Below are 15,968 nucleotides of genomic sequence, written 5' to 3' on the forward strand. Positions count from 1 at the left end.
TTAAAAAAAAAAAAATGTTTTGGCTATACATACACTTTAACCACCTGAAAACCAGGCTATAGGCGAATGATGGCTACAGCACGGTTGTCCAGTTCTGGGATGGCGTCATATGACGTCTTCAAAGAACACGCCTCCCCCCCAGGCGCCCCAGCGGCAACACATTTGATCACATGACATCGTAAAAGGCCAATCACAGTGGCTTTTTACCATGTTATCAGCTGTGTCCAATGACACAGTGACTGTTCCAGCCGACAGTCACTGCAGCACCCACTTATACACACAGACATTTTTAACGCAGGAATGTGTGCGTTTGGATTGTACACTTGCAATGACACAGCTTATCACAAAGTAAATACAGTTGGCGGTTATCGGCAGCACTTTCTGGCAGTACTTTCCATGAGGAAAGTACTGCCGGTACCCGGAAAGTGTCACAGAGGACGTCTGCACTGATAATCAGCCCCAAAAGTGCCCAACAGTGGCACCCATCAGTAGCCCAGCAGTGCCATCAGTCAGTGCCGCCTATCAGTGCCCATCATTGATGCCCATCAGTGCTGCCTCATCAGTGCCCATCAGTGCTGCCTCATCAGTGCCCATCAGTGCTGCCTCATCAGTGCTACTTCATCAGTGCCCATCAGTGCTGTTTCATCAGTGCCCATCAGTGCTACCTCATCAGTGCTGCCTCATCAGTGCCCAACAGTGCTGCCTCATCAGTGCTGCCTCATCAGTGCCCATCAGTGCTGCCTCATCAGTGCTACTTCATCAGTGCCCATCAGTACTGTCTCATGAGTGCCCATCAGTGCTACCTCATCAGTGCTACTTCATCAGTGCTGCCTCATCAGTGCCCATCAGTGCTGCCTCATCAGTGCTGTCTCATCAGTGCTACCTCATCAGTGCCCATCAGTGCTGCCTATCAGTGCAGCTTCATCAACGCACATCAGTGAAGGAGAAAATGTACCTGTTTGCAAACTTTTATCATAGAAACAAAGAACAACTTTTTTTGCTAATTTTTTGCTATTTTTTAATTTATAGTGCAAAAAATAAAAACACCAGTGGTGATTAAATACCACCAAAAGAAAGCTCTCTTTGTGTGAAAAAAAATTATAAAAATTTCATATGGGTACAGTGTTGCATGACCGTGCAATTGTCATTCAAAGTGAAACAGCACTGAAAGCTGAATTGGCCTGGGCAGGAAGGAGGGAAAGTGCCCGATAGGCAAGGGGTTAAATTCTGCTCACCGCTGTTGTGCTTTCATGTACTGCGCCAGAGGCAGGAACAGGTGAAATCGGAGAATCTGTCTCGGTGATCAATGGGAAATGTTTGATGTATCAGGAATTTTGCCTCTCGGTAAATATTTTACATATTGAAATGTCACTCGTGCAGAAAGTAAGTTTGTGTCTGTGACGTGACTTGACAGATATCTGTAGGAGGGAGAAGAGTCTTTGCTGATGGCTCCATTCCTCTGATTATTAGGATGTGTTCCTCTGTAGTAGGCAGTGCGGTCACCAGGCTGATCTCCTGAAATGTGGTCGGAGGCAAAGGCAGGAATCTGAAAGGGGAATTCCAACTCCGTTGGGCGGCCACCACAGAAAATTAGGTTTAGGTGGCACGCCGCGGGGTGGAGATGTAACACGATTCATGTCTGCTTTCAGCAAAATACTTTAAATTACAAAGTGTTTTCAATCAAAACTTATCTAGAGGCAAAATTTTATTTATTTCTTTTGGATAAAATGAGGAAGGGTTGAAGTAGAACTATGGTCAAAACTCATGTAACATACACTATATTGCCGAAAGTATTGGTCCAGCCCTCCAAATCATGTGATTCAGGTGTTCCAATCCCCTCCATGGCCCACAGGTGTATACAATCAAGCCCCTCGGCATGCAGACTACTTCTACAAACATTTGTGAAAGAATGGGTCGCTCTCAGGAGCTCAGTGACTCCAAGCGTGGTCCCGTGATAGGTTGTCACCTGTGCAAGAAGTCCATCTGTGACATTTCCTGGCTAATAAATATTCCACGCTCCACTGTTAGTGGGATTATAACAAAGTGGAAGCAACTGGGAACAACAACTCAGCCACCAAGTGGTAGGCCACGTCACATGACAGAGCGGGGTCAGCGCATGCTGAAGCGCACAGTGCGCAGAAGTCGCCAACTGTCTGCAGAGTCAATAGCTAAAGACCTCCAAACTTCATGTGGCCTTCAGATTAGCACAACAACAGTGCGTAGAGAGCTTCATGGAATGGGTTTCCATGGCCAAGCAGCTGCATCCAAGTCTTACATCACCAAGTGCAATGCAAAGCGTTGGATGCCGTGGTGTAAAGCACGCTGCCACTGGACTCTAGAGCAGTGGAGACGTGTTCTCTGGAGTGACCAATCACGCATCTCTGTTTAGCAATCCGATGGATGTGTCTGGGTTTGGCAGTTGCCAGGAGAGCGGTACTTGCCTGACTGCATTGTGCCAAGTGTAAAGTTTGGTGGAGGAGGGATTATGGTGTGGGGTTGTTTTTCAGGGGTTGGACTTGGCCCCCTAGTTCCAGTGAAGGGAACTCTTAAGGTGTCAGCATACCAAGACATTTTGGACAATTTCATGCTCCCAACTTTGTGTGAAGAGTTTGGGGATGGCCCCTTCCTGTTCCAACATGACTGCGCACCAGTACACAAAGCAAGGTCCATGAAGACATGGATGAGGGAGTTTGGGTTGGAGGAACTTGACTGGCCTGCACAGAGTCCTGACCTCAACCCCATAGAACACCTTTGGGATGAATTAGAGCGGAGAGTGCGAGCCAGGCCTTCTCATCCAACACCAGTACCTGACCTGACAAATGTGCTTCTGGAAGAATGGTCAAACCTTCCCATAGACACGCTTCTAAACCTTGTGGATGGCCTTCCCAGAAGAGTTGAAGCTGTTATAGCTGCAAAGGGCGGGGCCAACCCAATATTGAACCCTACGGACTAAGACTGGGATGCCATTAAAGTTCATGTGTGTGGAAAGGCCGGCCGGCCAATACTTTTGGCAGTATAGTGTATATTATGCCATTCCAGGGGGCCTGGCCACTGTGGGCGTTGGCCGATTTTGGATAGTGAAGTTTTTGATCATTTCACAAGTGAGCAGTTCATAGGCTTGACATGACTGGTATCTATGTATTCAACTCAACCTTAACTTTTATATTTCACCTAAAAACTTGGGTAATATATTATGTTCAATAAACATAGGGGTGGAGCGCTGTTCCTAAAATAGTGAAATGGTGCACCCCCCCCACTGGGAGTGTGTATGAATGTACAATATTCAATTGGATGAGTTATAATCCTTGAAACACAAAAAAAATTATTCCATACTACCAGGGGCGGACTGACCATCTGAGCACTCGGGCAGTGCCCAAGGGCCCGGGGTCAGTAGGGGGCCCCATTAAATGCCCCTGGTACCTTTTATAGACTTTTTTGGGTGTGCTTTGGCTGTGGGCAAGCACACAGGGGCTCCATGATCCCCATATTGCTCAGGGGCCCCATGAGTTGTCAGTCCGCTCCTGCGTACTACAAGACTATTCTGTCTCTCCAATCTAAGCATTGAAAGTGTGATCTCTGTAACTTACAGTTGTGATGAGATAGCGATAACTCCAATCTTAGTTGAATAACAGGCAGTGACTTGATCCAGACGATGCCTTGTAGATCTTGTGAAGTTTATTCCATAAACTGAGAGAATTTTACAACAATGAACATCTGATAGGTCAAAAGATCATAATGTGATCTACTTCATGACATGAGGCTTGAAGCTGAAGTGCATTACTGAGAAATTAACAAAGGGGTGGAGCTATCTATACAGCATGAACTAAACCAAAGGAAAGGGAGGAGCAGAGACAAAATATAGAGAACACTTAAAGGCATATGACAGTCATGTGAAACATGTCAAAGACACCTTCCCCCTTCCTATAACATATCAAAATGGAGAATGAAAATGAATGAGGTGATAGAAAAGTTTCTCCTAAGGAATCCTTTCATCCTACATAGTGCCCTTCCATATTATAAATTAACCAAGATTGTAAGCTCCCAGGATCAGGGCCCTCCTATACCTCTTGTATTGAACTGTATTGTTGCTGTATTGTCCACCCACTCCAGTTGTAGACTATTGGTGGAGGCAAGAACACTTCACAAAATTTTCCCAGAAATCGTAGCTTTTCTAGTTGCTTTTATCACACAACTGTTCTGGTATTTATTTTAATTAATTTTTTGCTGATTTTGCTTTTTTCCGATCCCAGTGGCCAATAAGTGGATCCATGAGCACGGCCAGGAGTTCAACAGACCGTGTTCCCTGAACCCTGATGACTGAGGAACGAGGGAGGAAGAGAAGGTGATTGTTGCCTCCCAAAGCACCATGAGGGAGGATGGTGGGTCTCATTCAGAGGTGACTTACAAGTCAAGAGGAGGAACCAAACCTGGACACGCCAGGAGGAACGTCTTCCAAATGTACGATGAAAGAGATGTGACCTGCTGGTTCTGTAGAGACAGAAGTTAGGTTTCCAGTTGTGAAAAAAGATGGACGTGGAGGACTCATATGAAAAAGGGAGCGATGGTCACATTCAGGGATGGACTGGCCCACAAATGCTGCTGGCCCTCTCGCTACACGTTTCGTCACCCCCTGCCCCTGTGTGTCCTCCTTCCACCAGCTGAACACAATAGGGTCTATTTGTAAAAACTTTTCACCGATAATCCTTGTAATGTGTCTAAAATGCGTATTTCCTAGGATCGCAGACCCCATGCAGTGTTTGTAATGCAGTATTTTCCTGAAATACTTAAATCAGGAAAATACAGCATTATGACCACTAGATGGAGCTGAGGATCATGGGTCATGTTAGACACATTATGGAGATTGATCCTGGCGGCATTTGCACAGCGTATTTTTAATAAATGGACCCTGATATGCAATGAATAATCTGTTTAAACAGTTTAAATAACTCCAGGCAAAACACGGTGCTACAGGAATACTTTTATTTTGTCTGTCACCCTATATACCTGCACTCTGACTCCTGATTGGTTGATAGGGGTTAATGCAATGGAGAGTTTATGTGGACTCATTTACATGGGTGGCAATGGGACAGTAAAAATGGCCATGGATGAGCCATGGATTAGCCCCCCACCCCTACCACCTTCCTGTCCACCATCCAGCTGCAAGTTGACATTGCCACCAACCACATTGGTACACAGTGCCATGATCCCAGTGCAGCAAGATTTAGACCACCAGTGGCCTTCGGCAGACAATACCACTGCCAAACACAACCCATTCAAGTGAATAGGGCCAAGATGCAACCACCCTGCAGCCACATGTAATCCATGCAGCTGTGGCTCTGTGTTGCAGGCTCTCAGGTTTTAAAACAGGCCTCCAGGAGGTGACATATTGCCTCTAAGCCTCCTGTTTAGCCTCTGAAAAGTGATCGACTATGAATTGCTTTTCAGAGGAGTTGCAATTGTAAATGACCCCCAAGGGTCTGCATACAACTTACAGTCTAACATTACAATCTTTGAACCATCAATTTTGGATTTACCAAAACTGTGTAAAATGAGGACCTACCAAATATAACCAATCGATCGATATCCAAACAGACAGGCCCTTGCACTGTGTAGTAGTTGGTGGATCTAAATGAGATTGTACAGTCAGATTGTAGCATGTGTGGTGAGCTTAAAATGATCTCCTGTGGCATTGTAAATACAGTTTTTTGTGGGTAAAATCAGGGGCGGACTGACAACTCATGGGGCCCTCGGGCAATAGGGGATCATGGGGCCCGTGTCCTCGCCCACACTGAAACCACACCCAAAAAAGCCTGTGAAAGGTACCAGGGGCATCTCATGGGGCCCCCTACTGACCCTGGGCCCTCGGGCAGTGCCCGGGGGCCCGAATGGTCAGTCCACCCCTGGGTACAAGGTTGCTGCCAAACATGTGCAGTGTATCCTGTGAGTAGACTCCGACTCTTTTTAACCATGTCCCTCTAAACCAGGGGTGTCAAACTGGCGGCCCTCCAGCTGTTACGAAACTACAAGTCCCATCATGCCTCTGCTTTTGGGAGCCATGCTTGTAACTGTCAATCTTGCAATGCCTCATGGGACTTGTAGTTTGGCAACAGCTGGAGTGCCGCCAGTTTGACACCCGTGCTCTAAACCATGCCCTGTATCCAATGCTTTGTAGCCATGATCAGTTTACAATGCCCCACCTGAAGCACTGTGAGTCCTCCATCTCGCTTACTCCTGCAGGCCCCAGAGTCCCAGTCCACCCATGGTCACATTACATTACAGTCAGGGGTGGACTGACCATTTGGAAACTTGGGCACTGCCCGAGGGCCCGGGATCAGTAGGGGGCCCCATGAGATGCCGCTGGTACCTTTTTCATAGGCTTTTTCATGTTTGGGCAAGGACACAGGGGCCTCATGATCTCCTATTGCCCGGGGGCCCCATGAGTTGTCAGTCCACCCCTGCAACCAGTAGAGCGCCATATGGATGAGCGAAGGCTCCAGGCTTATCCACATGCTTTAGCCCATTCCAATATGGCGGCATCATAACAGCATGCCCAGTACTATAACAGTAACTAGTGATTCAAGTGAGTGAATGTTCATCTGTTGTGGGGCCAAGGCCAGGGAATGTCCACCTTACATGTAACTGGTTATTACAGAATTCCAGCCCCCCAATTCTACTTCACCCCTCCCACTTCTCAAAGTCAACCACAGGGATACAGCTGAAAAACCTCCCTCTCATACGGTATAATGTAATGCCGTGGATTGTACACCATGCCTTCGTTTCTCCAGAAGACTAAAATAATGCAGAAAGCTACAAAGTACTAAAACATGAAGCTTCAGACCCTCCCCCGCTCAACTGTTTCCTTAGGCCCCGCCTATGAGGGAAGAATCAGGACCTAGTAGAAAAAACTGTGACTCAGGATTGGCCAGAGTGCACTGTGTGCCAGGACAAAGGGGAATAACCACTGCACAATGAATGGACTGCTTCCACCTGACACCCCTCAGGGGCCCGATGTACCGTATAATTCCGGGCGAGTCACTGCTGGGGTAGTGTCCTGTATGAGCAGGAATCAGCATTTCTCAGGAATGTATTTTTTTTTTAATTTTTAAATAAATGTATAAATTGCATTTGTAACAGATTGTATACTTGGTGTTTGTTCCACAGGACATTGATAGTCACTACAAATGGGAAGGGTTGTTCCACCTAAAGATAATATCTCAGTTATGAAGGATGATGGAGGGTGAAACCCCCGACAGTCTCATCTTTTTTATAGGGACTCTGTAGGTAAGATCTCTGTGCTGAGTTCCCAGGTCTGCCCACCCGCTGTATCCATTAGGAAGGGTTCCCACCATCCCTGTGCTGAGTTCCCGGGTCTGTACATCTGATGTGCCAATTATGAGGGGCTCCCACCATTTCTGCACTGAGTTCCCGGGTCTGTACACCTGCTGTGCCCATTATGAGGGGTTCCCATTATTCTTGTGCTGAGTTCCCGGGTCCGTACACCTGCTGTGCCCATTATGAGGGGTTCCCACCATCCTTGTGCTGAGTTCCCAGGTCTATACACCTGCTTTGCTCATTATAAGGGGTTCCCACCATCCCTGTGCTGTGTTCCTGGGTTTACACACCTGCATTGCCCATTATGAGGGGTTCCCACTATCCTTGTGCTGAGGTCCTGGGTCTGCACACCCGCTGTATGCATTATGAATGGTTCCCATCTATGTGCTGAGTTTCCAGGTCTGTACACCTGCTTTGCCCATTATGAGGGGCTCCACCATTCCTGTGATGAGTTCCCGGGTCTGTACACCTGCTGTGTCCATTATAAGGGGTTCCTTCCATCCCTGTGCTGAGTTCCCAGGTCTGTACACCCACTGTATGCATTATGAGGGGTTCCCATCTATGTGCCGAGGTCCCAGATCTGTGCATCTGCTGTGCCCATTATGAGGGGTTCCCACCATTCCTGTGCCAAGTTCCCAAGTCTGTACACCTGCTTTGCCCATTATGAGGGGTTCCCACCATCCCTGTGCTGAGTTCCCGGGTCTGTACACCTGCTGTGCCCATTATGAGGGTTCCCACCATCTCTGTGCTGAGTTCCTGGGCCTGTACACCTGCTGTGCCAATTATTGAGGGGTTCCCACCATCCCTGTGCGGAGTTCCCAGGTCTGTACATCTGCTGTGCCCATTATGAGGGGTTCCCATGGAACACACAATAATTATCAGGAACATTGCCAGAATAAATTGCAGGCGAGATCTCTCCACTGGAGTCCCCAGGGAATAAATGGGATTAGCAGGTAACTCAACACAACAAACTCCACCTACAAATGATACATCACTTTTGGGTGGCCGGGTCTTTTAATAGATTATTGTTGTTGCCAGGGGCGGACTGACAACTCATGGGGCCCCCAAGCAAGAGGGGATCATGGGGCCCCTGTGTCCTTGCCCAAACGCAAAAAAAGCCTATGAAAAAGGTACCAGGGGCATCTCATGGGGCCCCCTACTGACCCTGGGCCCTCGGGCAGTGACCGAGTTTCCAAATGGTCAGTCCGCCCCTGGTTGTGGCACATCTCCCAGCACTCAGCGTAGAACATTTACCCATTCATGCACAGCCATGTCGCAGAGTCCCCGGGAATTTTCTTGATATTTATTTATTTCAGGTACTTATATAGCGCCATCAATTTACGCAGCACTTTACATATATATTGTAGATTCACATCAGTCCCTAACCTTCAAGGGGCGTACAATCTAAGATCCCTAACTTACATATATTAGGGCCAATTTTTAGACAGGAGCCAATTCACCTACCAGCATGTCTTTGGAGTGTGGGAGGAAACCGGAGTACCTGGAGGAAACCCACACAGGCACAGGGAGAACATGCAAACTCCAGGCAGGAGGTGCTGTGGCTGGGATTTGAACCAACAACCCTAGTACTGCCAGGTGGAAGTGCTAACCATTTAGGCACTGTGCTGCCCTATATGTTTATATACCTATGATCGCCAGCTTCATCTAGTAGCCATAATGTCCTGCACATCCCGCTCCCATGCCACCTTTCTCACCCTTCTCCTCCTCGTAACTGCGGGGGACATCTCCCCGAATCCTGGCCCTCCACCACCTCCCTCACCCGCACAACACCCTCCCGCCTCCACGTCCCGCCGCAACTTAGTATCTGTCCCCCTGCTCCCTAAAATCTCCCCCCCCCGTTTTCATGTGCACTCCTGAACGCCCGATCGGTGTGCAACAAGCTTACCGCCATCCACGACCTCTTTGTTTCCCGCTCCCTCAACCTCCTAGCGATCACGGAAACCTGGATCCAGCCCACTGACTCTACCTCCCCTGCTGCACTCTCCTACGGAGGTCTCACCTGGACCCACTCACCCAGGCCCAACGGTCGTAAAGGTGGTGGGGTTGGTCTGCTCCTGTCACCGCAGAGCACCTTCCGATTCCTCCCAAACCCCCCCCTCCCTATCCTTCTACTCCTTCGAGGCCCACTGCGTCGGACTATTCTCCCCAACCCCCCTGAAGATTGCTGTGATATACCGGCCTCCTGGATCCATACCCCGCTTCCTGGATGACTTTTCCTCCTGGCTACCCTTCTTCCTCTCCTCTGAGCTACCCACCATCATCCTTGGGGATTTCAACATCCCTGTCAACCTCGACAACCCGGACACATCCCATCTCCTCCACTTAACCTCCTCCTTTGCACTTGCACAGTGCATACAATCCACCACCCACTCCGACGGTAATATCCTTGATCTCGTCTTCTCCAACCGCTGCGCTCCCCACAACCTCACTAACACCCCTTTCCTCTCTCTGACCACAACCTGATTACCTTCTCTATCTCCTCGTCCTCCAACGCCTACCCCTCCAAATGTCACACTACTACCAGCCGTAACCTCCGCAACCTTAACCCTGCCTCCCTCCACTCTGCAGCTGATCAACTCCACGACCGCATCCTCCCCCTGTCCTGCCCTGACTTGGCTATGACTGCCTACAACAACGCGCTGTCAGCAGCCCTTGACTCACTAGCACCTTTAACCACACGCAACATCAGACCCCGACCGCTCCAGCCCTGGCAGACTGATCACACCAAAACCCTCAAACGACAGAGTCGTGCCCTGGAGCGACTATGGCGCAAAACCAAATCCCAACAAGCCTTCACCCGCTACAAATCTGCCTTCCACACCTACACCTCCTCCCTCCATGCTGCCAAACAGGCCTACTTCTTGATCCTCATCAAGGCCCTCTCCTCCAATCCTCGCCGACTATTCTCCGCCTTCAACTCTCTACTCTCTCCACCCCCACCTCCACCCAGCACCTCACTCACCGCCCTTGAGATTGCCAATCACTTCAAAAACAAGATTGACACAATTCGCAAGGACATTGCCGCAACTCACACGCCCTCTCAACCCTTCCCCTCTCACACAGCTACCCCCTTATCCCCCCTCGACATAACCCGCAGGGACTTCGTCGCTGCTCAAACTCTCTCCAACCCCCTTCACCCTCACTCAGCTACCCCCTCATTACCCCTCTCCCACGGCCCCACCACTGGTCTGACCTCCTCTTCCACCCCACCCTACATTCCTCATACTGAAGCTCCCCCAACACTCCGCACCTTTGACCTTACTACCATCGAGGAAGTCTCCAAGATCTTCTCTGATGCCCGCCTCACCACCTGCCCCCTCGACCCTATCCCCTCACAACTCCTACAACCTCCTTCCCCCTCCATCCTACGCTCCCTCACCCACATCTTCAATCTCTCCCTCTCCTCCGGCACTTTCCCCTCCCCTCTGAAACATGCACACATCACCCCCATACTTAAAAAGCCCTCCCTGGACCCCAATGACCCGAACAACCTCAGACCCATCTCCCTGCTCCCACTTACATCTAAACTCCTCGAGCGCCTAGTCTACACCCGCCTATGCTCTCACCTCAACGACAACAACCTCCTCGATCCCCTACAGTCCGGCTTCCGTCCCCTACACTCCACCAAAACTGCCCTACTCAAACTCTCCAACGACCTGCTAACCGCCAAAGCTAATGGCCACTATTCAGTGCTCCTACTCCTTGACCTCTCTGCGGCCTTCGACACAGTCGACCACCCCCTCCTCCTAAAAAAACTACACTCCCTCGGCCTCAGAGATTCTGCTCTCTCCTGGCTCTCATCCTACCTGTCACAACGCTCCTTCAGCGTTACCTATAATGCTACCACCTCCCCCTCACTCCCCCTCTCTGTTGGGGTCCCTCAAGGCTCTGTCCTCGGGCCCCTTCTCTTCTCCATCTATACCTCCTCCCTTGGCCAACTCATACACTCTCACGGCTTCAACTACCACCTCTATGCCGATGACACACAAATCTATCTCTCAACCCCCCACCTCACCCCCTTGGTCTCAGCCCGAATCACACACCTACTGAGCGACATATCAGACTGGATGTCTCTCCACTTCCTTAAATTGAACCTCTCCAAAACCGAGTTTCTTGTCTTCCCCCCAGCCCGGACACCACCCCCCATTGACTTCTCCGTCACATCCAACAACGCTACCATCAAACCCGCCCTGCAGGCCAGAGTACTTGGTGTCATTCTGGACTCCAACCTATCCTTTCAACCCCAAGTCCAATCTTTAACAAACTCGTGCAGACTCCACCTCCGCAACATCGCCAAAATACGCACTTTCCTAACCCCCAGAAACCACTAAACAGCTCATCCACTCCCTCATCATATCACGACTCGACTACTGCAACTCCCTCCTCACTGGCCTGCCTCGCCGCTGGCTATCCCCGCTTCAGTCGATCCTGAATACGGCTGCCAGACTCATTCACCTTTCCAACCGCTCTGTCTCCGCCACCCCCCTCTGCCAATCCCTCCACTGGCTTCCGATTGCGCAACGGATCAAATTCAAAATCATAATGCTGACGTACAAAGCTGTCCACCATACTGCCCCGAACTACATCACTGACCTAATATCCAAGTACCGCCCAACACGCACACTCCGCTCCTCACAAGACCTCCTTCTCTCTAGTTCCCTGGTCTCCTCCTCCCATGCCCGCCTCCAGGACTTCTCCAGGGTGTCACCCATCCTCTGGAACTCCTTGCCCCAACCCATCAGATTATCACCTACTCTCCTCTCCTTTAGGCGCACCCTGAAAACCCATCTCTTCAGGGAAGCCTACCCCACCCCCTGCTAACTTGCCGACCTCCACTCTTCCTACCACTCCATCCCCCACAGCTATCTCCTCCTGTGCCACCATCCCCTCCCTCCTAGATTGTAAGCTCGAAAGAGCAGAGCCCTCAATCCCCTCATGTTTTGCATTGTATTGGTATTGTTCTGTCACATGTTCTGTCCCCCTTTGTAATGTACAGCGCTGAGCGAACTATTGGCGCTTTATAAATACTGTATAATAATAAAATAATAATTTTCGTGGTTGAAGAATTTCAAGAATATACTGTATTATGGCCACTAGATGGAGCTGACGACCATAGGAAATACATGTTAGACAAATTAGAGGGGTTATTTGTGACAGCTGTGCGAAGGTTTGTGATTTTTTTTTTTCTTCTTTTATAACTAGACCCTTAACTGCTCAGGCGTCTCAAAATAGGAATTAGGAGGGCTAATCAGACTTCCTGAAGGGAGCAAATACAGTTTAAAAAGTCTGCAGTCCCTTAAACCGTGTGACTTCAGCCCTTGCCGAGAAGGCGTTAAATATATTTCCTTTTTTTATTAAATGTTGAACGTATTACTAAGCAGAAAGCCTTCACCCCATGTCCTTGGCATTAATACCGTCCATAATGACCTCCAATGCACAGACGCCAGTTCTCGCTCCTCCAGCCTGCCCGCTGTTTTTCCAGCTTGTCTGCACTGCAGAGAAAGTTGATCCGTCCACATTAGTAGAAGAATTCTCCCCCACCCCTCCTCTGATACAGGGAAGACTCAGAGACCCTCTCCAGCTCAGCCTGGGGGTCCTTCCACATCAGATCAGCAGGAGGTGAAGGACTCTGCTCCAGGCTGGGGTCACAAACTGACCTATCGAACCCGCTGGGGGGGGTCCCTAAGATGACGGCTGTCTACCCCCCATTGACCATCTGCTGTGGAAACAAGCCGGCAATGAAAGCGTAAATTGTTAGAAAATTACAACTAAAGGGACTTTGCTACATTCCCTATAAATATATCCAATCCCTCTACATCTGAAGTTCTCAACTTACAAGGTACAGCAGTACCTCTGTTTACAAATTTAATGCGTTCTACGGGACTTTCCGTATTGCGAAAAATTCGTAAACTGAAATGTAATTTCCCATAGGAATGCACTGAAAACCAATTAACCCGTTCCGGAGGTCAGAAAAAAGTTAGAATAAAAGTCTTTTATCTGTTCAAAACTCTTTAGAAAGTGCACTTTAAAAGGCATAAATATTGTACAGGGACATAATTAAAAATGAATTCGTAAATGCATTGAAAACCAATTAATCTGTTCCAGAGGTCAGAAAAAAGTCGAAAAAAGTCTTCTGTTCAAAACTCTTTATAAAGTGCACTTTAAAGGCATAAATACTGTACAGGACATGATTAAAAATGAATTTGTAAATGCATTGAAAACCAATTAATCCGTTTCGGAGGTCAGAAAAAAAAATATAAAAAGTCTTATCTGTTCAAATGTCCATTACATTGGGAGTCAGTGGGAAGAATGCCCCTTACATTGGGAGTCAGGGGGAAGAATGCCCCTTACATATGGGGTTGGAGAAGGAATGCCCTTTACATTGTTGGTCAGTGGGAAGAATGCTCCTTACATTGGGGGTCGGAGAAGGAATGCCCTTTACATTGTTGGTCAGTGGCAAGATTGCTCCTTACATTGCGGGTCGGAGAAGGAATGCCCTTTACATTGTTGGTCAGTGGGAAGAATGCTCCTTACATTGGGGGTCGGAAAAGGAATGCCATTTACATTGTTGGTCAGTGGGAAGAATGCTCCTTACATTGGGGGTCGGAGAAGGAATGCCCTTTACATTGTTGGTCAGTGGTAAGAATGCTCCTTACATTGGGGGTCGGAGAAGGAATGCCCTTTACATTGTTGGTCAGTGGGAAGAATGCTCCTTACATTGGGGGTCGGAGAAGGAATGCCCTTTACATTGTTGGTCAGTGGGAAGAATGCTCCTTACATTGGGGGTCGGAGAAGGAGTGCCCTTTACATTGTTGGTCAGTGGGAAGAATGCTCCTTACATTGGGGGTCAGAGAAGGAGTGCCCTTTACATTGTTGGTCAGTGGGAAGAATGCTCCTTACATTGTTAGTCAGTGGGAAGAATGCTCCTTATATTGTTGGTCAGGGGGAAGAATGCTCCTTACATTGGGGGTTGGAGAAGGAATGCCCATTACATTGTTGGTCAGTGGGAAGAATGCTCCTTACATTGGTGATCTGTGTAAATAATGCCCACCCCCCCATTGGTGGCTGATGGGAAGAACGTTCCTTACACTGGTGGTCAGTAGGAAGAATGCTTCCACATTGGTCAATGGAAAGAATACCCCTTACATTTATGGACAATGAGAAGAACACGTCTTACACTGGTGATCAGTATGAAGAATGTTACTTACATTGGTGGTCAGTGGGAACAATGTTCTCCCTTCCACCTCCACATTGGTGGTCAATGGGAAGAATGCTCCTTATATTGGTGGTGGTTTCCCAGAGGAATGCATTGAAAACCAATCAATCCGTTCCAGAGATCAGAAAAAAGTTACAATAAAGTCTTATCTGTTCAAAACTCTTTATAAAGTGCACTTTAAAGGCATAAATACTGTGCAGGGACATGATAAAAAATGAATTTGTAAATGCATTGAAAACCAATTAATCCATTCCGGAGATCAGAAAAAAGTAAAAAAAAAAGTCTTATCTGTTCAAAACTCTTTATAAAGTGCACTTTAAAGGCATAAATACTGTACAGGGACATTATTAACAAAAAATTGTAAATGCATTAAAAAACAATTAATCCGTTCATATTGCAAAAAAAATTTGTATACCGACGCATTATTTTCAATGGATTTTCTTTCGTAAACCGCAAATTACGTTAACCGAGGCATTTGTAAACCGAGGTACGCCTGTATTGGGGGCCTCAATTGCGGCCCCTGATATTTCCTAAAGGCCACATTCATTATATGGACTGCAGGAGCGGACTGACAACTCATGGGGCCCCCGGGCAATAGGGGATCATGGGGCCCCTGTGTCCTTGCCCAAACTCAAAAAAGCCTATGAAAAAAGGTACCAGGGGCATCTCATGGGGACCCCTACTGATCCCAGGCCCTCGGGCAGTGCCCGAGTTTCCAAATGGTCAGTCCGCCCCTGATGGACTGCCATAGACTGCAACGTACTAGAGAAGATGGTCAGAGACTGTTCTACAGGAGTGATGGGAGACTGAAGTCATGCTGTAGGAGAATGTCAGAGACTAGAAAGGTTACATGAAACTTCTAGAGATTACAGTTATTAAAGAGGAACTTAACTTACCCCCTCCTCACCCCTATCCCTCCGTCCCCCTTACCTTTCTTGGTGGGTAGACCACAAAACACATACACACTCAGTGATCCAGTGGTGTTCTGGGGAGATCCACCACACTGCCATCTTCATTCATGACATCATCAGGAGGCCAGCTGATGGCACGCATTCACCATGGCCTGTCATCAGGGGGCTGACTGCAAGTACCAGTAAATAAGAGGCAGCAAGCCCCCCAGTGATGCACGCTGGCAGCGCAATGTAGAATACCAATGGCTTCCTAGGATGTGTGACATTGGTATCCTAGGAGGCTGCAGGCAAAGGAAAAGTCATTTGGCTCAGGCCAGAAGCTAGGAAGTGGGGAGCGAATTCAGTGAAAAGGGTAAAGAAAATAGAGGGCGGTATGGGTGTCATGGCAGAAAGTGGCCTGGGAGGGTGAAGTTCCACTTTAAAGGCTGTTTTACCCCCTTTATCATAGAAACATAGAAAAGTGACAGTACAAAAAGACCAAGTGGTCC

At 48.4% G+C, this 15,968-nt stretch overlaps 1 protein-coding gene across 1 annotated transcript in view; it reads left to right on the plus strand.

Annotated features, from left to right (window-relative positions):
• P4HA3 (prolyl 4-hydroxylase subunit alpha 3) overlaps positions 1 to 7,131 on the plus strand; it is a 110,485-nt gene extending 103,354 nt beyond the window's left edge. Inside the window, exon 13 of the mRNA XM_089656477.1 lies at positions 4,251 to 7,131. Coding sequence (XP_089512603.1) covers positions 4,251 to 4,321 — 71 coding nt within the window. The 3' untranslated portion in view covers positions 4,322 to 7,131. The remainder of the gene's footprint in view (positions 1 to 4,250) is intronic.
• Positions 7,132 to 15,968: the final 8,837 nt, after the last annotated feature.

This window comes from Staurois parvus, unplaced genomic scaffold (genome assembly GCF_062004578.1).
Source record: "Staurois parvus isolate SC_StPar_1 unplaced genomic scaffold, SC_StPar_1.0 ptg000909l, whole genome shotgun sequence".
NCBI classification, from domain to species: domain Eukaryota; kingdom Metazoa; phylum Chordata; class Amphibia; order Anura; family Ranidae; genus Staurois; species Staurois parvus.